The sequence below is a fragment of the Bombina bombina genome, chromosome 6 (genome assembly GCF_027579735.1).
Source record: "Bombina bombina isolate aBomBom1 chromosome 6, aBomBom1.pri, whole genome shotgun sequence".
Taxonomy (NCBI): Eukaryota; Metazoa; Chordata; class Amphibia; order Anura; family Bombinatoridae; genus Bombina; species Bombina bombina.
In genome coordinates this window covers 484,600,706-484,624,602 of record NC_069504.1, presented here as the reverse complement: position 1 = coordinate 484,624,602, position 23,897 = coordinate 484,600,706, and the positions used below count along the sequence as shown (strand labels likewise).

The window sequence follows — 23,897 nt, the reverse complement described above, 5'->3', positions numbered from 1 at the left end:
GTAGTGCTTACTGAGAAAAAAATAGTGTGTATCAATCTCCTCCTGGTTGCTGCTTGGACAGAGGTAAACATAAATTGTGACTAGTAATTTAATTTTCATTTTAAATTAATAATAAATAAATCAATGAACATTGAGTGCTACCAGGTGTAACCTTTTGTCTATACAGAGTAAATGAGAATAAATTGTGGATAGTGTATGCAGCTCTTAACCAGTACATGGACAATTTAGTGCAAATATTACTGTGGCTACTTTTCTGTTATTTTGCCTAAAGAGATATAATAGTCAAAATTCAAATGTGCATGAATACATTTCAGTTTTTAATAGAAAGCTTTGTAATGTACTTTGCAGTGATTAATGTCTGTCTCATAAATACAAAAATGACTGTAAAGGGACATTAAACACTAAATACATTTTATTAGCATAGTACTAAGTACTTCTAGTTAAGAATGCCGCCATGTTGAAATCTTGCTTTTGCTGCATTCCAGTGTTTGGAATTGCATGAGTGTTTACTCATGTGCAGTAACTTTCCTTGTGATGCCTGCAGTGTAACCTAGGTTCCATAACGGCAGCACCAATAATTATAGTGAGGTGCATGAAATGTATTTAGTCTTTAATGTCTCTTTAAGGTAAAAGTTTGCTCATCTGGTGTGCTGTGTTATCAGTGACGCATCCATATAAGCTGTAGCATACATTAGGTACAGTCAAGGTCTTTTCAATATGACCAAGACAAGGATTAAGTATCTAACATTCCGAAGTGGTCAGCTCTAAAATGAAAGTAAAAATTGTGATATGATCTATATGTCAGGATAGAAAGTAAACAGACAGTCCTAATATAACCTGAAAAAGACAGCATCCTATAACCAGCCACTCATTACCAGACACTGACTAACCAGCTACTAATAAAAACTGAATGAAAGACAGATGGCTTCATGAAGTAAGCTTTTAAATTTACCATGATACAAATATGATAAAACTAGACAACTCATCAGAATTACAAATCATTTTCTCACCTTATAGTTACTGGGATCATAAGTCAGTGCATTGCCAAGATATTCAAAAGCCTTCTGGTATAAGCCATTCTGTGGAACATGAGACATATAGAGAGAGTTCCAGAATGAGAAGCTATGAAAGGGTACACACACAAAAAGAAGGAAAAAAACTAGCGGCCATATCGTGAACAAATAGAGAGAGTGAGCATAAACTAAAGAACATGGATAGCACATGGAAGAATGAGCATACATGGGAAGGGCAACACACAGCAGCTAAACAATGTTTTTATACCTGGAGATACAACAACCCCAAAGTGGTTAGCAGCTCTGTATTTTCCGGAGACAGCCTATAAAAAAAATGCAAAGAAATCACCCATGTTGTGTAACACATGCAGTAGTTGCAACCTCTTTAAAGATTAAGGGTGTCCAAACAGGTTCTCAGAATTGTGGCAATTGGCCAAATGTATTTATTTATATGCATATGGCTTAAAGCACTGATTATGTCTGGTACAGATTACTATACATTTCTACAACTCTCTCCATATACAAAAAGAAAAGGTGTGCTTAAACCAAAAAATGGACATTTTATTTAAAATGATCTAAGCCTAATGAAGAAATAGAAACTGGGTTATGATTTTGTAAGTACTGAAGAGAGGAAAATATATTGAGAAAAAATAATAATAATAATATATATATATATATATATATATATATATATATATATACATACACACACACACACACACACACACTAAATCAAGATTATATTAAACTCCCATTTGCCATACACAATACCATTAAATATATAGGGCAAGATTAAGAGTGGAGATCAAACATGTGTGCCCGAGCGATAAGGGGTATATTGTGAGGGTTTGCACTCATCGGGCTTACCACTCGTATAACGAGTTGAAAGTAAAAGCAATTGCGATTTACGCCTAAAATCATTACCGCAACTTTAGAGCTCTGGTTAACTGTTCCGCGAAAGATTTGATCTCCGGATTTACACTACAGTATACACTACAGTATAACTTTGCTTGGATCTGTAGAAATATTTTCGAGATAAAACCCTCTAAAAAGCAGCATACTTTTACCCTGCAAACAAGTTATGGTCTCCAGAAGACCGACTAAGGGGGATAACCCCACTAAATCCACTACTGTATCTACATTCTTTAAACATAATAAAGTTAATAAACCCTCAGAAAATTCAGCTGCTGAGGAGGAAGAGGAGATAAGGCAAGATACAGATTCTATTGACTTAGAAGAAGACCACATTCCTGTCACTGAAGCGGATTTACGTCTCTTAGTCTCCAAGCAAGATCTATCTGCAAGTTTTGAGAAACTTTGGGAGAAAATGGACACTATGCACAATGCAGTAACGGGTAGCTTGTCTGAAATCAAAACAGACATAGCTGACTTGGGCAGTAGAATAGAAGTATTAGAAGATCACAAAGAGGCAGTTACAGAAGATTTGTCTGACTTGTCACAAGCTATTTCTTACCAACAACAATATTTATCAGAGATCCAGGAAAAACTTGAAGATCTTGAAAATAGAAGTAGGAGAAATAATATAAGAATGAAAATAATCTCTGAATCTATTATGGCCAAAGATCTCCTTCCCTATCTTCACCAGCTGTTCGCTCAAATAACAGGGTGAAAAAAAGACACTCAATTTAAAATTGAAAGAGCGCATAGAGCCCTCAAGTTAAAACCTAAAGATGAGGCACCCCTGATGGATGTCATTATTAAGATTACTTTTTTCCAGATAAAGATAGAATTCTAAAGGCTGCCAGAGACAATCCGACTTTTAAATTCCAGGGTAACATAATTCAGTTATATCAGGACCTATGTCCTAGACCCCTCCAGCGTAGGGGAACTCTCAGACCCCTAACAGCACTGCTGAGGAAAAACCAAATCCAATACAAATGGGGGTTTCCGTATGCTTTATTTATAAGGAAAGACAACAACACTATAACCATCAAAGAAGCGGAAGATATCCCTGAGGTTTGTCAACTTCTGAGCCTGGAAACACCATCTTCACCAAATACATACCCATATCCCCAGAAGCGGCAATTCCCAAAGCAATTACAGGCCAGCAAATTTGCCAAATGGTCCAAGATAAATCGTAAAAAACAGAAGATAGGACAAAACAGATAAGTTCTCAGCCTCGTGATAAATTCTTAAGTCAGTTAACTGCAGGAATTAAAGAAATTGTTTTTTTGAACATAGGGTGAGACTTTAGAAGGAAATGTACAGGCTCTTTTGAACTATGGACTCCCTCTCCACCCTCTTTTAATCACTATGGGTTCGTAAGTATAAGAATCACCTTACTTGTAAACCGGATTCTAGCAATAATAGAAACATAGCTCGTTCGCCATCTGATGGCGATTTTGTTGATGGTAACAAGTTCTGTTAAATTATCAATGTTATCCAATGTTATTGTTATTTATGATATTAAGTACTGTTTCTGCTCTATCGACCCTTATTAGGGTAATGATACTACTTGCTTTATTCATTAACTCAATACACTACCCCCATGACACCTAATCTTAATATACTCTCACATAATGTGAGAGGATTGAACTCAGATAGCAAGCGGCGTATAGCCATGTGCCAATACTCAGGTCTAAAAGCAAATATATTTTTTCTTCAGGAGACTCACTTCCTTAAAGCACATATCCCTAAATATTTGGGTCAAACAATACTCAACTCATTTTCATGCCACGGCTGACAAAAAGAAAAACATAATTTATGCTTACCTGATAAATTTATTTCTCTTGTGGTGTATCCAGTCCACGGATCATCCATTACTTGTGGGATATTCTCCTTCCCAACAGGAAGTTGCAAGAGGATCACCCACAGCAGAGCTGCTAAATAGCTCCTCCCCTAACTGCCATATCCAGTCATTTGACCGAAACTAGCCGAGAAAGGAGAAACCATAGGGTGCAGTGGTGACTGTAGTTTAAAATTTAGACCTGCCTTAAAAGGACAGGGCGGGCCGTGGACTGGATACACCACAAGAGAAATAAATTTATCAGGTAAGCATAAATTATGTTTTCTCTTGTAAGGTGTATCCAGTCCACGGATCATCCATTACTTGTGGGATACCAATACCAAAGCTAAAGTACACGGATAAAGGGAGGGACAAGGCAGTTACTTAAATGGAAGGGACCACTGCCTGTAGAACCTTTCTCCCAAAAATAGCCTCCGAAGAAGCAAAAGTATAAAATTTGTAAACTTTTGAAAAGGTATGAAGCGAAGACCAAGTCGCCGCTTTGCAAATCTGTTCAACAGAAGCCTCATTTTTAAAGGCCCAGGTGGAAGCCACAGCTCTAGTAGAATGAGCTGTAATCCTTTCAGGGGGCTGCTGTCCAGCAGTCTCATAGGCTAAGCGTATTATGCTCCGAAGCCAAAAAGAAAGAGAGGTTGCCGAAGCCTTTTGACCTCTCCTCTGTCCAGAGTAAACAACAAACAGGGAAGATGTTTGACGAAAATCTTTAGTCGCTTGTAAGTAAAAACTACGTCCAAATTATGTAAAAGACGTTCCTTCTTTGAAGAAGGATTAGGACACAATGATGATCTCTTGATTGATATTCTTGTTGGAAACTACCTTAGGTAAAAACCCAGGTTTTGTACGCAGAACTACTTTATCTGTATGGAAAATCAGATAAGGAGAATCACATTGTAAAGCTGATAACTGAGAGACTCTACGAGCCGAGGAAATAGCCATCAAAAACAGAACTTTCCAAGATAAAAGTTTGATATCAATGGAATGAAGGGGTTCAAACGGAACTCCTTGAAGAACCTTAAGAACCAAGTTTAAGCTCCATGGAGGAGCAACAGGTTTAAACACAGGCTTAGTCGAAGATTATTGAATTCCTGGCGGATTTACAATTGTCGCATGTCCCCGAAAAATACATTGACCCCTTATCTGCGACTATCACCACGGCAGAAGTTTGCTCTACCATTAAGGGCCTCAAACTCCATAAATCCCCAGGGCCAGATGGATATGGCGCCCTCTTTTATAAGAGGTTCCTGACTCTTCTCGCCCCTCTTCTGACTAGAGTTTTCAATATGGCCGCAAGCTCGGGAGGTTTTCCCCAGGAATTTCTGGAGGCTTCTATTGTTACAATCCCTAAACCGGGAAAGGATATCACCCTCTGTGAAGGCTACCGACCAATCTCTCTCATAAACGGAGACGTGAAAATATACGCGAAAATATTGGCGACAAGGCTTAACCGAGTCCTCCCTTACTTGATCCACCCGGATCAGGTGGGATTTACCCCTGGGCGCCAAGGTACAGATAACACTAGGAGACTTCTAAATATTTTTTCTGAAGTAGCATCACTCGAGATCCCATTGGTAACCCTATCTTTAGATGCTGAAAAGGCATTTGATAGGGTCCGATGGGATTACATGACAGAGGTGCTTCGGGCTTTCCACTTCCCCGATAAATTTATCTCTGCAGTCATGGCACTGTACACAAACCCAACGGCGAAGGTGAGAGGACTGGGGTTCGTCTCTAGGCCTTTCAATATCAAAAATGGCACCAGACAGGGCTGCCCCCTGTCGCCATTACTTTTCACCCTGGTTGTCGAACCCTTAGCATGTCGGCTCAGGACCTCGCAGACCATCCATAGCTTGATACTCTATGACACCCCTCACTCATTGGCGCTCTTTGCCGATGATCTTACGGTGTTTCTCTCAGAGCCGGAAGATTCCCTCCCGGAATTATTTAAGCTCTTGGCAGAGTTCTCGGCAGTATCCTACTATAAACTAAATTACACCAAAACAGAGGCGTACGCTTTGGGGCTGACAGCCCGCAGGCTGGAACTTCTGAAAGAACGGTACCCCTTTAAATGGTCCACAGACAGCTTGAGACACTTGGGTGTAGAGCTATCCCACGACCTTAAAGTCACTATAAAGAAAAACTATGAACCCCTCTTGCAGGAGTTCAGAAGGACCACAGCAAACTGGAATGGGCTGGAGGTGTCCTGGACGGGCCGCATTGTTGCCCTAAAGATGATGCTACTTCCTAAACTGACATACTTCTTTCGTTGCTTACCAGTAGCAGTCCCTACCTATTTACTCAATCACTTCCAGTCAGTTTTTACCAGGTTTATCTGGAGAGGCCACTCTCCCAGAATCTCCCTATCACAATTACAGAAGCCGAAAGAATGCGGAGGACTCTCTGTACCAAACGTATCCCTCTATTATAAAGGAGCCATGTTATCGCACATTGCAGCCTGGGGAGTAAGGCCTAATACCTCACAGTGGTACCAGATCGAGCAGGCATCATTGCCTGCAGGGATTGAGCTGGCCGACCTGATTTGGATCCCCGACCACGCTGATGTTCTCAAAGGAATCTATAGCCCCATCATAAAAACATGCCTGAAAAACTGGAGAGAACTTCGCTCACACAAATCGATAGCACCTCACCCTTCACCTATTCATTCTATGAAGGCCATGCTGCAATGCCTCCCGGATTCAAGACCTAGACGCTGGGAAAACCTAGAAATTAAGCAGATCTCTGACCTTTATAGAGGAGACCGCCTCATGTTACCGCCATCCAGCTTCCCAGTGGACGACTTCCCTAGGGATCTGCAATTTGAATACTTGAGAGTGACCTCTTTACTTCTCTCCTGGGGATTCCCCAAGGCGCGACCACGGACTCTCACACTTTGGGAGAGACGCTGGATGGCGGGCAGAGCTTTCAAGGGCTCTCTCCTTTCACTATAAGCTTCTCTTAGATTCCCCCCACTTTGTCAAACCAGGGGCAGTGAGGGCCTGGGAGAGGGACTTGGGGGTGGTACATCGGGATGTAGCCTGGCAACGAGCCTTCCGAGATGTAAAAATGGCAGTCCGCTGCTCAAATCTCTTTGAGCTATACATAAAATTAACCCTGCGCTGGTACTGGGTCCCAACTAGGTTGCATAGGGTGTTCCCCCTCAGGAGTGCAGATTGTTGGAGAGGGTGCGGGCAGAGGGGCACCCACCTCCATGTGTGGTGGGACTGCCCCAAATTGCATGTTTTTTGGAATTCTGTCGCGGATTTGCTCCGCCAACTTCAACTGTTGCAACAGTTGTCTGGAGAAGTTGCGCTCTTTCACCTAGGGCTCCACACACTCCAAAAACCCTCTAGAATCTTATGTAACATTATTTTGCTTTCGGCCAAACTAACCATAGCTAGACAATGGGCTAGGGACTCCCCTTTAACTCTGACTCCGGTCCTAGAAACAATAGACTATTTGCAAAAGATGGAAGAATACTCCCTGAGAGCGGAGGCACGATCTGATTTTTATTCCTCAGTCTGGTGCCAGTGGGATGAGTATCGGAGAACTAACTCATAACTGGAAGGCAGTCACTCTGATATTCAAGGCATATACATTACCCCGGGGCGAATTAGTAGATCTCCCAACCTCATACAACAGTCCTCTACCCAAGGCCCCTTCCCTACTTCCCTCTCCCCCCCCTTCCACCCCTTTTTTCCCACACTTTACCTTCCCCCTCCCACCTCTCTCTTTTTTTTTTTTTTTTTTTTCTCTTCCCCTTACCCCCTCTTCTTCTCTTCACCTCTACCACACTTGATGGCTTATAGAGAGGCTCCTCGGACCCTGCAACCAGTAACACTTTCTATGTGTTTACATTAAATGCAAAATCACACATATCTCCCCTCCCCTTTTTTCTCTTTTTTTTTTCTTTACATTCTACGATTCCTAAATCCCATAACCAACATACCGCTGTGCTTTGGGAGGCAACTATTTTGCTTCTCTATGCACACTTGATAATTCTATATGTATACCCTGAAATGTATATTTGATTTCAAATAAGTTCTTATTCGTCTTGTGATGATTGTTAAGTTGTTTGTCCATTGCATTGCAAATTGTGCCTTTTGACTTCCTTCTTATTCCCATGGAGGTCTTGGTCCCACTGATGGATCTGTTTAGCATAGAGGTCAATGCGAATTCAATAATAACAAAATGAGGTGTTCCAAATTGTTCACACATGTCAGCCTGTCGTATATTGTACCGTGATTAGTTTCTTACTATGTTAGCCCTGCTTGTACCTGTAACGCACTGTATGTCGACTGATGTGTATTGTTTCTGTTATTGTTTACCACCTCAATAAAAACAACCTTTAAAATAAAATAAACACAGGCTTAATTCTAACCAAAGCCTGACAAAATGCCTGGACGTCTGGAACCTCTGCCAGATGCTTGTGCAAAAGGATAGACAGAGCAGAAATCTGTCCCTTTAAAGAACTAGCTGATAATCCTTTATCCAAACCCTCTTGGAGAAAGGACAATATCCTAGGAATCCGAACCTTACTCCATGAGTAATTCTTGGATTCACACTAATGAAGATATTTGCGCCATATCTTATGGTAGATTTTCCTGGTTACAGGCTTTCGTGCCTGTATTAAGGTATCAATGACTGACTCGGAGAAGCCACGCCTTGATAAAATCAAGCGTTCAATCTCCAGGCAGTCAGTCTCAGAGAAATTAGATTTGGATGATTGAAAGGACCTTGTAGTAGAAGGTCTTGCCTCAGAGGCAGAGGCCAAGGTGGAAAGGATGACATGTCCACCAGGTCTGCATACCAGGTCCTGCTTGGCCACGCAGGCGCGATCAAGATCACCATTGCTCTCTCCTGTTTGATTTTGGCAATCAGTCGAGGGAGCAGAGGAAACGGTGGAAACACATAAGCCAGGTTGAAGAACCACGGTGCTGTTAGAGCATCTATCAGCGTCGCTTCTGGGTCCCTGGACCTGGATCCGTAACAGGAAGCTTGGCGTTCTGGCGAGACGCCATGAGATCCAATTCTGGTGTGCCCCAACGATGAACCAATTGAGCAAACACCTCCGGATGGAGTTCCCACTCCCCCGGATGAAAAATCCGCCTCCCAGTTCTCTACACCTGGGATATGGATCGCTGATAGATGGCAAGAGTGAGTCTCTGCCCAGCGAATTATCTTGGAGACTTCTAACATCGCTAGGGAGCTCCTGGTCCCCCCTTGATGGTTGATGTAAGCCACAGTCGTGATGTTGTCCGACTGAAATCTGATGAAACTCAGGGTTGCTAACTGAGGCCAAGCTAGAAGAGCATTGAATATTGCTCTTAACTCCAGAATATTTATTGGGAGGAGTTTCTCCTCCTGAGTCCACGATCCCTGAGCCTTCAGGGAATTCCAGACTGCACCCCAACCTAGAAGGCTGGCATCTGTTGTTACAATTGTCCAATCTGGCCTGCGAAAGGTCATACCTTTGGACAGATGGACCCGAGATAGCCACCAGAGAAGAGAATCTCTGGTCTCTTGATCCAGATTTAGCAGAGAGGACAAATCTGTGTAATCCCCATTCCACTGACTGAGCATGCATAATTGCAGCGGTCTGAGATGTAGGCGCGCAAATGGCACTATGTCCATCACCGCTACCATTAAGCCGATCATTTCCATGCACTGAGCCACCGAAGGGCGCAGAATGTAGTGAAGAACACGGCAGGAATTTAGAAGCTTTGATAACCTGGACTCCGTCAGGTAAATTTTAATTTCTACAGAATCTATCAGAGTTCCTAGGAAGGAAACCCTTGTGAGGGGTGATAGAGAACTCTTTCCCTCGTTCACTTTCCACCCATGCGACCTCAGAAATGCCAACACTATGTCCGTATGAGATTTGGCAATTTGGAAGTTTGACGCCTGTATCAGGATGTCGTCTAGATAAGGGGCCACTGCTATGCCCCGTGGTCTTAGGACCGCCAGAAGAGACCCCAGAACCTTTGTAAAAATTCTTGGGGCTGTAGCTAACCCGAAGGGAAGAGCCACAAACTGGTAATGCCTGTCTAGAAAGGCAAACTTTAGGAACCGATGATGATCTTTGTGAATCGGTATGTGAAGGTAAGCATCCTTCAAATCCACTGTGGTCATGTACTGACCCTCCTGGATCATAGGTAGGATTGTCCGAATAGTTTCCATTTTGAACGATGGAACTCTGAGGAATATGTTTAAGATCTTTAGATCCAAAATTGGTCTGAAGGTTCCCTATTTTTTGGGAACCACAAACAGATTTGAATAAAATCCCTGTCCTTGTTCCATCTGTGGAACTGGATGGATCACTCCCATTATTAGGAGGTCTTGCACACAGTGTAAGAATGCCTCTTTCTTTATCTGGTTTACAGATAATCTCGAAAGGTGAAATCTCCCTTGTGGGGGGAAGCTTTGAAGTCCAGAAGATATCCCTGAGATATGATCTCCAACGCCCAGGGATCCTGAACATCTCTTGCCCACGCCTGGGCGAAGAGAGAAAGTCTGCCCCCTACTAGATCCGTTGCCGGATAGGGGGTCGTTCCTTCATGCTGTCTTAGAGGCAGCAGCAGGCTTTCTGGCCTGCTTGCCTTTGCTCCAGGCCTGGTTAGATTTCCAGGCCGGCTTGGATTACGCAAAAGTTCCCTCTTGTTTTGTAGCAGAGGAAGTTGATGCTGCACCTGCCTTGAAGTTTCGAAAGGCACGAAAATTAGACTGTTTGGCCCTTGATTTGGCCCTGTCTTGAGGAAGGCTATGACCCTTACCTCCAGTAATGTCAGCAATAATTTCCTTCAAACCAGACCCGAATAGGGTCTGCCCCTTGAAGGGAATGTTAAGTAATTTAGACTTTGAAGTCACGTCAGCTGACCAAGATTTAAGCCATAGCGCCCTACGTGCCTGGATGGCGAATCCAGAATTCCTAGCCGTTAGTTTAGTCAAATGAACAATGGCATCAGAAACAAAAGAATTAGCTAGCTTAAGTGTTCTAAGCTTGTCAAGTATTTCAGTCAATGGAGTAGCTGTCTGAAAGGCCTCTTCCAGAGACTCAAACCAGAACGCTGCAGCAGCAGTGACAGGAGCAATGCATGCAAGGGTCTGCAGGATAAAACCTTGTTGAATAAACATTTTCTTAAGGTAACCTTCTAATTTTTTATCCATTGGATCTGAAAAAGCACAACTGTCCTCGACAGGGATAGTGGTACGCTTTGCTAAAGTAGAAACTGCTCCCTCCACCTTAGGAACCGTCTGCCATAAGTCCCGTGTGGTGGCGTCTATTGGAAACATTTTTCTAAAAATAGGAGGGGGGGGGGGGGGGAAACGGCACACCGGGTCTGTCCCACTCCTTAGTGATAATTTCTGTAAACCTTTTAGGTATTGGAAAAACGTCAGTACACACCGGCACCGCGTAGTATTTATCCAGTCTACACAATTTCTCTGGCACAGCAATTGTGTCACAGTCATTCAGAGCAGCTAAAACCTCTCCAAGCAACACCCGGAGGTTCTCAAGCTTAACTTTAGAAGTAGACATATCTGAATCAGGTTTCCCCGAGTCAGAGACATCACCCACAGACTGAAGCTCTTCCTCAGCTTCTGCATATTGTGACGCAGTATCAGACATGGGCCTTAAAACATCTGCGCGCTCTGTATTACGTCTAACCCCAGAGCTATCGCGCTTTCCTCTGAATTCAGGCAGTCTGGCTAATACAGCTGACAGGGTATTATCCATGATTGCCGCCATGTCCTGCAAAGTAATCGCTATGGGCGTCTTTGATGTACTTGGCGCCATTTTAGCGTGAGTCCCTTGAGCGGGAGTCAAAGGGTCCGACACGTGGGGAGAGTTAGTCGGCATAACTTCCCCCTCGTCAGAATCCTCTGGTGATAATTCTTTTAAAGATAACAGCTGATCTTTATTGTTTAAAGTGAAATCAATACATTTAGTACACATTCTCCTATGTGGTTCCACCATGGCTTTTAAACATAATGAACAAGGAGTTTCCTCTATGTCAGACATGTTTATACAGACTAGCAATGAGACTAGCAAGCTTGGAAAACACTTTAAATCAAGTTAACAAGCAATATAAAAAAACGTTACTGTGGGGGGCGGAGCCAGCAGCCGAGGAGAGCAGATGTGTCTTGCTTGAGCTCCTGGGCCATGCTTACATAAAGTGACTTATTCTAGATAAAAATCAAGCTAAGTTTTATTGTGGACATTTCCTTACTAATACATGAAGGAAGGACACTCTGTTTGAATCAACGGCCGCTCTTATTACAGATTCTAACCTCCCTTTTGAAAGGGAGCCGTTGCACTGCAAATGGCGCCATATGTAGGCCTGACTACACCTACCCTTGATTAGGTCAACACAGAAAGGAACCTAAAGCTACATTGCAAATGGAGGAGCCTGTGGAGGAACTTTTTGCCCTGTTGCAGGGGCTAAACCGACAGCTCACTGGCTGTTTTGAGGATCTATCTAATACCCTGAGATCAGCGCTACATGGAAATATCACGAGCGCATCTGGCTTGGAAGAAGCCGAAACCCTGTGGAGTGAACCCCTGCTGGAAAGAACACCAGCGGCGCGACACTACCTCCCTCCTTTCCGCATTACAGAAGGAGACCGAGAATGCCCGCCATGGAGCCAATATGACCTGTTAAGCCCTGATAGCTCGCCGGTCACAACAAGCGCTAACGGAGCATCAGGGCTATTTCCTCAGAGGGCGAAGCTGCGACGGTTGTCAGACCCTGAATCACTCCTCATGTCAATAGAGGTACTTTGCTCCCCATCCACATCACTGCCTTTGCTGTTGCGAAAGGGCCCTGAGATGGTCCTTCTAGCCGCTTTGAAAGTCACTGGAGCCGGCTTGTTGTTCCTGAGTGCTCTGTGCTGTTGCCGCAGCACAGTATATTGGCAGATCTCCCCAACAACAAGAGCGCAGCTGAAAGCAAAAGTTGGAGTGGGGTAAATTTGTATCCACGGCCCCGAAAACCTGGGCAGTTAGCCCTAGTTCACTTAGCCCACGCTTGCTTGTAAATACATATACTGGTAACATTTGACCTGCTCTGTAAAGGACGTTTTGCCCAACATGGCGAACTGGAGTTTTGAAACAATGAGACAATGAAAAATACTACGACTACCTGATAGCCACATATAAATCCCTGTAGTCTTACAGAACCTAAGCTCTATAACAGGATAACTACAATTGCCTTGTAATATTACTGTATGATTTATGGCTGTAAAGAATTTGATTTTCACTATTCCCCTTTATAATGTTGTCTCTGGAGGGTATTATGATCACCAGATAGTATTCTATAGTAAGACAACTACAAATGCCCTGTGATATTATTTACATCAGCTTTAGAACATGATATTAGTTTCTCTATTCGATTTTATATGTTCAGTTCAGTTCTCAGAATATGTTAAGATTATTAAAATCGGTTAAGTTATTGCGCTATAGTTATATATAGATTGCTAGCATGCATTGCCACATTTGGTACTTCATTCCTATATGTAGGCTAGTTCTTATCTTATGCTAATTCCTATGGTGTTAATTGACTTTTATATTTGCTGCACTGCTGTCAATGTTTTTACACCCTATGTTGCACAGTTTTCTCCATTTGCCCACAGATAGAGCAGCGTGGTGTAAACACTCATTATCATCTCCTGGCATTGATGCATAGTCTCCCCAATGACTCATCATATAGAATATATATCTGGGTTTTTTATCTTTCTTCCCTTGTATAATCCATGTCATAGTGATAGGTATCTAGATAACTAATATACAGGTCAGAGATGAAACTTCAGTTTATCTACTTATGGGGATTAGATATATATAGGTGCAGCAAGGTTTAATGCTAATTTTCACTCCATAATCAACTCATGGGCAGCTGTTAAGGTAGGTAGACTAACAGGAATCTGTACAATATCAAACCCAGACGCGCACTTTGACTTTATATTATGTTATGCTTTAGGATACCAATGAGGCTTATCACTTATTTCGTCGCAAGGTGTTTTACTATGTTATTTACGTATTTGTTTGCGACCATATTAGAGTAGTGACAACTCAATTAGCACAGTTGATGGCCTATTTCTACCTATTGTACTATATACTTAAGTGCTTAATACGTATCCTTACCCTAGTTCACTACCCATGATTATAGTCAACATATGGCATAAACTTATAAAGATACTACTCCCCTGATCGCACTAACGTAGATTATATATGAAATTTGTTCAATTACATGTCTTTGACTACACGTGTCCACGTGATTGCAATTTATCTAGTCTATTATTATCTCCATAATGATATTATTCCTGTCTATTGCTATGTGAGTAAGAGGACTCTGTATTATTGGCGGGAATGTCTGTTCTAGTGTATATATATCTATGTGTTATCAAGTTTTGAACATTGCAAATATTGGAGATCGGTATTATACCTATATATGAGGAGATATACTCTTTTACTTACCTCATGATTGAAAGATATACATGGTTGGTGTGGATATGATGTTAGTTACTCCACACTGTTGATACTCAATTTTATTGTGCACTATTATGCCCTTTTGACCTGCTGCCCACTATATCCCCCTCTAATTATAAAATACTTATATTCCTATAACCCTGCTCCATAGCTAAATTTAAGGAGTCAATATCTTATAGTTTATTTGTTTCCCAACAGATCACTCAGCCTACATCACCAAGATTAATAGGCCCCTCCAAGTCTCCTACTATTCTCCTATATTCCTATGGCTCCGCCCTCCACTTTTTATCTCCCTAATAAGCATAGCGGTGCTTACCCGCTGAATATCCCCCTTCCCCCACTTATGAAGCTCCTAACGTGCTAGACTCCTGACCATCAGTTAGCTACTATTTTTCATATTTTTGGCCCATAGGGCCTGAATCTTTGTTTCTAACAGGTCAGCCACATGTGATATAATATTGAAAAATAGAGGTTTCATCAGCCTTTCACCAAGCTATTGTATGATATCCGAAATTTTTCGGATAATTCTGTTTATATTCTGTATTTTGTTCTTTTTGCAAAATGGTGTATTGTGTTTTATGTATGTTCTACGCAAAAACCTCAATAAAAAATTTATTTAAAAAAAAAAAAACGTTACTGTGCCTTTAAGAGAAACAAATTTTGCCAAAATTTGAAATAACAGTGAAAAAAGGCAGTTAAACTAACAAAATTTTTACAGTGTATGTAACAAGTTAGCAGAGCATTGCACCCACTTGCAAATGGATGATTAACCCCTTAATACAAAAAACAGATTAACAAAACGAAAAATATGTTTTTTAAACAGTCATAACAACTGCCACAGCTCCTACTTTTGAAGCCTTTTGAGCCCTTCAGAGATGTCCTATAGCATGCAGGGGACTGCTGAGGGAAGCTGAATGTCACAGTTTGTAATTTTAACTGCACCAACTGTAACTTTTATACTATAACAGTGGAAAGCCTCAGGAAACTGTTTCTAGGCAAAAATAAAGCCAGCCATGTGGAAAAAACTAGGCCCCAATAAGTTTTATCACCAAAGCATATATAAAAACGATTAAACATGCCAGCAAACGTTTTATATTGCACATTTATCAGAGTATATACCTCTGATAGCAAGCCTGATACTAGTCGCTATTAAATCACTGTATTTAGGCTTTAACTTACATTAATCCGGTATCAGCAGCATTTTCTAGCAAATTCCATCCCTAGAAAAACTTAACTGCACATACCTTATTGCAGGATACCCTGCACGCCATTCTCCCTCTGAAGTTACCTCACTACTCAGACATATGTGAGAACGGCAGTGGATCTTAGTTACTTCTGCTAAGATCATAGAAAAACGCAGGCAGATTCTTCTTCTAAATGCTGCCTGAGATAAAACAGTACACTCCGGTACCATTTAAAAACAATAAACCTTTGATTGAAGAAAAAACTAACTATATTTTACCACTTTCCTCTAACTACCTCCAGCAATGTTGAGAGCTTGCAAGAGAATGACTGGGTATGGCAGTTAGGGGAGGAGCTATATAGCAGCTCTGCTGTGGGTGATCCTCTTGCAACTTCCTGTTGGGAAGGAGAATATCCCACAAGTAATGGATGATCCGTGGACTGGATACACCTAACAAGAGAAAGAGGAGTTTCCATTTTAATCCACAACTCCCTAGACTTCAAACTTGAATCTACTATCACGGACACAGAGGGCAGATATTTGATAGTCAGAGGTCAAATACAAGATACAGATATAACTCTATGTAATATATATGCCCCTAATGAAAATCAACATACATTTTTCATGCATATCTTACATCTCCTTACTCAATCATCCCATACGAAAATTATACTAGCTGGTGATTTTAATATCACAATGCCCCAAATAACTCCAAAACAAAAGACCCCACTAACAAGAATCTCCGTCACAACCGCATAATTAAACACATAGAAGAATCCTTGACCCCTCATTCTTTGCTAGATTCTTGGCCAGTATTAAATGGTATCACTAACGATACAACATACTACTCGCCGGCCCATAAATCCTACATTAGGCTGGATTATATCTACACCAGTCAAGTCCTGCATCCGTTACGATTATCTTCATCCATTCATACATGTGTGTGGTCAGACCACGCAATAGTTAGTCTCCAGTTAAAGGGAGTCCAGGACACCTGTAGAACTAGAACTTGGACATTTAATCCACAATTACTATAATAACCACTTACTCAGACGAACATATTACAACATTTAAAAGAACATTGGGACTTAAAAACTTTGACTCGACTTCTAATCCAATCTACATATGGGCTAGTCACAAAGCGTATGTACGTGGAATACTGATTCAACATAAAACTCATTATATTAAACAAAGAAAGACACTCCTAGCCAAACTCTATCAAGAAATTGACATATTAGAACGGCAACACAAAATTTATAAACAAGACTCGGTACTAAAATTACTTCAAAGGAAAAGAGAATCCTTAGCGGAAATATTGAGTCATCGAGCTACAAGAGCTATTCATGCACTAAAGGTAAATTATTATATATACCCTAACAAACCCGATAAGTACATGGCACACAAGATCAGAGAGAGATGTATGGCTTCAATGATAACCAGTATACAACAACCCAATGATACTGTGACCTCCCATCCTCAGTCCATAGTTGATACTTTTGCAGATTACTATGGAAAGCTCTATGACGGCAGGAAGGTTAACCATAATCCTCAAACTGTCTCCTCCACTAACAAATTTTTGTTAGAAGCCCACTTAAACTATATATCCGAAGGAGATCGAGAATCCTTTAATGCCCCAATCTCACAGGCAAAAGTAATCACTGCAGTAAAAGAACTTAAACCAGGTAAAGCTCCCGGCCCAGATGGGTTCTTGGGAGAGTATTACAAATTATTTAAATCTACCTTGATTCCCCCATCTAACTAAATTTTGTAACCATATTATGGAAGGTCATACTATCCTGACAGAATTGCTTCATGCCAACATAATAGTAATCCCAAAACCCGGTAAGAATCCTAAATTTTGTTCTAGTTATAGCCCAATCTCCCTTATAAACCAGGATCTTAAAATTCTTGCGAACAGGTTGAAACATATTTTACCAACGTTAATGGATCAAGTGGGTTTCATTAAGGGAAGGGAGGCACCTGATAATATTAGATGAATGATCAATATCATTCATCACCTAAACGTGACCAAAACGCCTTCTCTGCTCCTATCTCTGGATGCAGAGAAGGCATACGATAGAGTTGACTGGAGGTACATGTTGGCGGTACTCCAACATATGGGATTTAACGGATCCTTCATTAGAGCCATAAAAGCTATTTATTCCACACCAGGAGCCAGGTATATATCTAAAATATTCCCCATTCTCAACGGCACAAGACAGGGGTGTCCTCTTTCCCCGTTGATATTTGCTTTGTGCATTGAACCTTTAGTAGCCAACATTTGACTTTCCCCAAACGTGTTTTAAGATTCGAGATTTGGAGTATAAAATTAACCCTCTTTGCTGATGACATTTTACTTTTGTTAACAAAACCACTAATCTCTCACCCTAACCTATATAGCATTCTTCATACATTTTCCTCAATTTCTGGATATCGGATAAATCTTGACAAGTGTGAAGCTTTACCTATAGAGATACCCCCCACCAACTCCCAGAAAAATATAGAAATAAATTTTGAAATGAAATGGGCTAAAAAAATCTATCAAATATTTAGGGATTCATCTAACTACACAATAACACAATTTATGCTTACCTGATAAATTTATTTCTCTTGTGGTGTATCCAGTCCACGGATCATCCATTACTTGTGGGATACCAATACCAAAGCTAAAGTACACGGATGAAGGGAGGGACAAGGCAGGTACTTAAACGGAAGGTACCACTGCCTGTAAAACCTTTTTTCCAAAAATAGCCCCCGAAGAAGCAAAAGTATCAAATGTGTAGAATTTTGAAAAAGTATGAAGCGAAGACCAAGTCGCCGCCTTGCAAATCTGTTCAACAGAAGCCTCATTTTTAAAGGCCCAAGTGGAAGCCACAGCTCTAGTAGAATGAGCTGTAATCCTTTCAGGAGGCTGCTGGCCAGCAGTCTCATAGGCTAAGCGAATTATGCTTCTTAGCCAAAAAGAAAGAGAGGTTGCTGAAGCCTTTTGACCTCTCCTCTGTCCAGAGTAGACAACAAACAAAGCAGATGTTTGACAAAAATCTTTAGTAGCTTGTAAGTAAAACTTTAAAGCACGAACCACGTCCAGATTGTGTAATAGACGTTCCTTCTTTGAAGAAGGATTAGGACACAAGGATGGAACAACAATCTCTTGATTGATATTCTTGTTAGATACCACCTTAGGTAAAAACCCAGGTTTGGTACGCAGGACTACCTTATCCGTATGGAAGATCAGATAAGGAGAATCACATTGTAAAGCAGATAACTCGGAGACTCTACGAGCCGAGGAAATAGCTACCAAAAACAGAACTTTCCAAGATAAAAGTTTGATATCTATGGAATGAAGAGGTTCAAACGGAACTCCTTGAAGAACCTTAAGAACCAAATTTAAGCTCCATGGGGGAGCAACAGGTTTAAACACAGGCTTGATTCTAACCAAAGCCTAACAAAATGCCTGAACATCTGGAACATCTGCCAGACGCTTGTGCAAAAGAATAGACAGAGCAGAAATCTGTCCTTTTAAGGAACTCACTGACAATCCTTTTTCCAAACCATCTTGGAGAAAAGATAATATCCTGGGAATCCTAATCCTTGGATATGTACGCCATATTTTATGGTAAATTTTCCTGGTGACAGGCTTTCGTGCCTGTATTAAGGTATCAATGACTGACTCGGAGAAGCCACGCTTTGATAAAATCAAGCGTTCAATCTCCAGGCAGTCAGTCTCAGAGAAATTAGATTTGGATGGTTGAAAGGACCCTAAAGTAGAAGGTCCTGTCTCAGAGGCAGAGTCCATGGTGGAAAGGATGACATGTCCACCAGATCTGCATACCAGGTCCTGCGTGGCCACGCAGGCGCTATCAAAATCACTGATGCTCTCTCCTGCTTGACCTTGGCAATCAGTCGAGGGAGCAGAGGAAACGGTGGAAACACATAAGCCAGGTTGAAAGACCAGGGCGCTGCTAGAGCATCTATTAGCGTCGCCTTGGGATCCCTGGACCTGGATCCGTAACAAGGAAGCTTGGCGTTCTAGCGAGACGCCATGAGATCCAGTTCTGGTTTGCCCCAACGATGAATCAATTGTGCAAACACCTCCGGATGGAGTTCCCACTCTCCCGGATGAAAAGTCTGACGACTTAAAAAATCCGCCTCCCAGTTCTCTACACCTGGGATATGGATAGCTGATAGGTGGCAAGAGTGAGTCTCTGCCCAGCGAATTATCTTTGAGACTTCTAACATCGCTAGGGAACTTCTTGTTCCCCCTTGATGGTTGATGTAAGCCACAGTCGTGATGTTGTCCGACTGAAATCTGATGTACCTCAGAGTTGCTAACTGAGGCCAAGCCTGAAGAGCATTGAATATCGCTCTTCCAGAATATTTATTGGAAGGAGTGTCTCCTCCTGAGTCCACGATCCCTGAGCCTTCAGGGAGTTCCAGACTGCACCCCAACCTAGAAGGCTGGCATCTGTTGTTACAATTGTCCAATCTGGCCTGCGAAAGGTCATATCTTTGGACAGATGGACCCGAGATAGCCACCAGAGAAGAGAATCCCTGGTCTCTTGATCCAGATTTAGTAGAGGGGACAAATCTGTGTAATCCCCATTCCACTGACTGAGCATGCATAGTTGCAGCGGGCTGAGATGTAGGCGTGCAAACGGCACTATGTCCATTGCCGCTACCATTAAGCCGATTACTTCCATGCACCGAGCCACCGAAGGGCGCGGAATGGAATGAAGAACACGGCAGGAATTTAGAAGCTTTGATAACCTGGACTCCGTCAGGTAAATTTTCATTTCTACAGAATCTATCAGAGTCCCTAGGAAGGAAACTCTTGTGAGTGGGGATAGAGAACTCTTTTCCTCGTTCACTTTCCACCCATGCGATCTTAGAAATGCCAGTACTACGTCCATATGAGACTTGGCAATTTGGAAGTTTGACGCCTGTATCAGGATGTCGTCTAAATAAGGGGCCACTGCTATGCCCCGCGGCCTTAGGGCCGCCAGAAGCGACCCTAGAACCTTCGTAAAGATTCTTGGGGCTGTAGCTAATCCAAAGGGAAGAGCTACAAACTGGTAATGCCTGTCTAGAAAGGCAAACCTGAGAAACCGATGATGATCTTTGTTATCGGAATGTGAAGATAAGCATCCTTTAAATCCACTGTAGTCATAGGTAGGATGGTACGAATAGTTTCCATCTTGAATGATGGAACTCTGAGGAATTTGTTTAAGATCTTTAGATCCAAAATTGGTCTGAAGGTTCCCTCTTTTTTTTGGGAACCACAAACAGATTTGAGTAAAAACCCTGTCCCTGTTCCTCCTTTGGAACTGGATGGATCACTCCCATAACTAGGAGGTCTCGTACACAGTGTAAGAATGCCTCTCTCTTTATCTGGTTTGCAGATAATTGTGAAAGGTGAAATCTCCCTTTTGGGGGGAAGCTTTGAAGTCCAGAAGATATCCCTGAAAGATCATCATCGGTTTCTCAGGTAGTCTGGTTAATACCGCTGACAGTGTATTATCCATGACTGCCGCCATGTCTTGTAAAGTAATCGCTATGGGCGCCCTAGATGTACTTGGCGCCATTTGAGCGTGAGTCCCTTGAGCGGGAGTCAAAGGATCTGACACATGGGGAGAGTTAGTCGGCATAACTTCCCCCTCGTCAGATTCCTCTGGTGATAAATTTTTTTAAAGACAGAATATGATCTTTATTGCTTAAAGTGAAATCAGTACATTTGGTACACATTCTAAGAGGGGGTTCCACCATGGCTTTTAAACATAATGAACAAGGAGTTTCCTCTATGTCAGACATGTTTGTACAGACTAGCAATGAGACTAGCAAGCTTGGAAAACACTTTAAATCAAGTTAACAAGCAAATATAAAAAACGGTACTGTGCCTTTAAGAGAAACAAATTTTGTCAAAATTTGAAAAACAGTGAAAAAAGGCAGTAAATCAAACGAAATTTTTACAGTGTATGTAATAAGTTAACAGAGCATTGCAACCACTTGCAAATGGATGATTAACCCCTTAATTCAAAAAATGGATCAAAAAAACGATATAGACGTTTTTTAACAGACACAACAAACTGCCACAGCCTGCTGTGGCCCTACCTTCCCCAATAAACGACTTTGGAAAGCCTTTGAGCCCTTTAGAGATGTCCTATAGCATACAGGGACTCCTGAGGGAAGCTGGATGTCACAGTTTGTAATTTAAACTGCAACAACTGTAACTTTTATACTACAGTGGAAAGCCTCAGGAAACTGTTTCTAGGCAAAATTTAAGCCAGCCATGTCGAAAAAACTAAGCCCCAATAAAGTTTTATCACCAAAGCATATATAAAAAATGATTAAACATGCCAGCAAACGTTTAATATTGCAATTTTATAAGGGTATTACCACTGAGAGTAAGCATGATACCAGTCGCTATTAAATCACTGTATTCAGGCTTAAGTTACATTAATCCGGTATCAGCAGCATTTTCTAGCATTTTCCATTTCTAGAAAAAATTGTAACTGCACATACCTCATAGCAGAGTAACCTGCACGCCATTCTGCCGCTGAAGTTACCTCTTCTCCTCAGACATTTGTGAGAACAGCAATGGATCTTAGTTACAACCTGCTAAGATCATAGAAAACTCAGGCAGATTCTTCTTCTATTTACTGCCTGGGATAAAATAGTACAACTCCGGTACCATTTAAAATAACAAACTTTTGATTGAAGATAAAAAACTAACTATATTTCATCACTCTCTCTTACTACCTCCATGCGTGTTGAGAGTTGCAAGAGAATGACTGGATATGGCAGTTGGGGGAGGAGCTATATAACAGCTCTGCTGTGGGTGTCCTCTTGCAACTTCCTGTTGGGAATGAGAATATCCCACAAGTAATGGATGATCCGTGGACTGGATACACCTTACAAGAGAAACAATCAATTATACAAACTCAATTATGTACCAATTTTTAAGGAAATAAGAACACACCTTTAGAAATGGAAAAAATATAACTTTTCTTGGCTTCCACGCCTTCTCTATCTATTTAGGACCTTACCAATTAAGATACCAACAAAGAATTAAATTCCCTTCAAAAAGAAATTCAGGCATATATAAGAGGAGCAAAGAGGACTAGAATTCCAAATTCAGTTATGACTAGGCACAGAGAGATTGGGGGACTTGGAGTACCCAACCTCTTAGATTATTACAGAGCCTCTAGACTAGCACAATCTGCTTTACTATACAGATCCTCCAGAGATATCCGTTGGACTTCACTGGAAGCTGACAAGGGCGGTTGGGAACACCCAGATGCAATTCTATGGGACAAACACCATTTCACTACCAGACTAACCCAACACAGTTCACCTACGACCGATTCCACTATACAAATCTGGTCCTCTCTAGCAGTAAACAAATTATTAATTCCCACTAATACATTAACAATGCCGATAAGATATCTTCTCAGTTGAGAATTCCATATTCAAGTTGAAAAATGGGAAAACAAAGTACTGAACACAGAGTGGCTGATCAACTAGAAAAATCCTACAATATTCCCAAATGCAAAGTAAGTTAGTCATCATCCCTACATAAATACCTTATTCCCTTACCCACACCGCCAGCCACAATACTAGAAAACATGTGCAAGTCATTAGAAAGACCAAAGCAATCTATCTCTAAACTCTACATAGCCATTCAGACTCTTACCAATCACACTAAATCTTCAGCTATATTAAAATGGGAAGAAGACCTAAATCTTACCCTAGAAAAAAAGACATGGGATAAGATCTTTAGTTCAGCTACTAAAGGATTACTGATTGTAGACTTACAGGAAAACACCTTAAAAACTATTTATAGATGGTATCTTACCCCGATCAGAACTTCACATATGTCTATTAACAGCACCAGGCTTTGTTATAGAGGCTGTGGAGAAATTGGAACTTATCATCACATGTGATGGGATTGTGGGGTGGTCCAGCTGATCTGTAAATCCTCATCATCCCTACTTAGCAACACTTTAGAAGAAAATATCCAACTCTCTATGTCACAAGTGTTACTACATGAACCGCTCAAAAATACAATAAACATATAAACATATTTATAAGAATCATATGTACAGTAACCAGAATGTGTGTGGCAAGATACTGGAAAACAGGGGTGCCCTCTTGCACAGAGGTCCTCCATAAAATCTCATATACGTGCACAATGTATAACTCGGCAGTCTGTATTTTAGACAATAGAGAGAACAATGACAAGATCTGGTTCTATTGGACTCTTAACAATACTTCAAAGACAAATAATAGTGTTGGAACTCAGTAGAGTTACAACTCCTGAGTGGGACTTACTTTTCAGGAGTGGACCTCTATGTGTAAAGTTCAGAGGTTGTCATGTGTTTGTAGTTTAGACCATGAAGGTACATGTTTTGCTATCAGCAATGTTTAAGTTATGTTTGTTTTTGTTATTTACTATAAAAA

At 41.4% G+C, this 23,897-nt stretch overlaps 1 protein-coding gene across 1 annotated transcript in view; it reads right to left on the bottom strand.

Moving 5' to 3' along the window:
- BBS4 (Bardet-Biedl syndrome 4) overlaps window positions 1-23,897 on the bottom strand; it is a 307,119-nt gene that overhangs the window by 101,070 nt on the left and 182,152 nt on the right. Inside the window, exons 9-10 of the mRNA XM_053717315.1 lie at window positions 1,282-1,336; window positions 1,011-1,079 (exon numbers count right to left, since the gene is read on the bottom strand). Of these exons, the coding sequence (XP_053573290.1) occupies window positions 1,011-1,079; window positions 1,282-1,336 (124 nt within the window). The remainder of the gene's footprint in view (window positions 1-1,010; window positions 1,080-1,281; window positions 1,337-23,897) is intronic.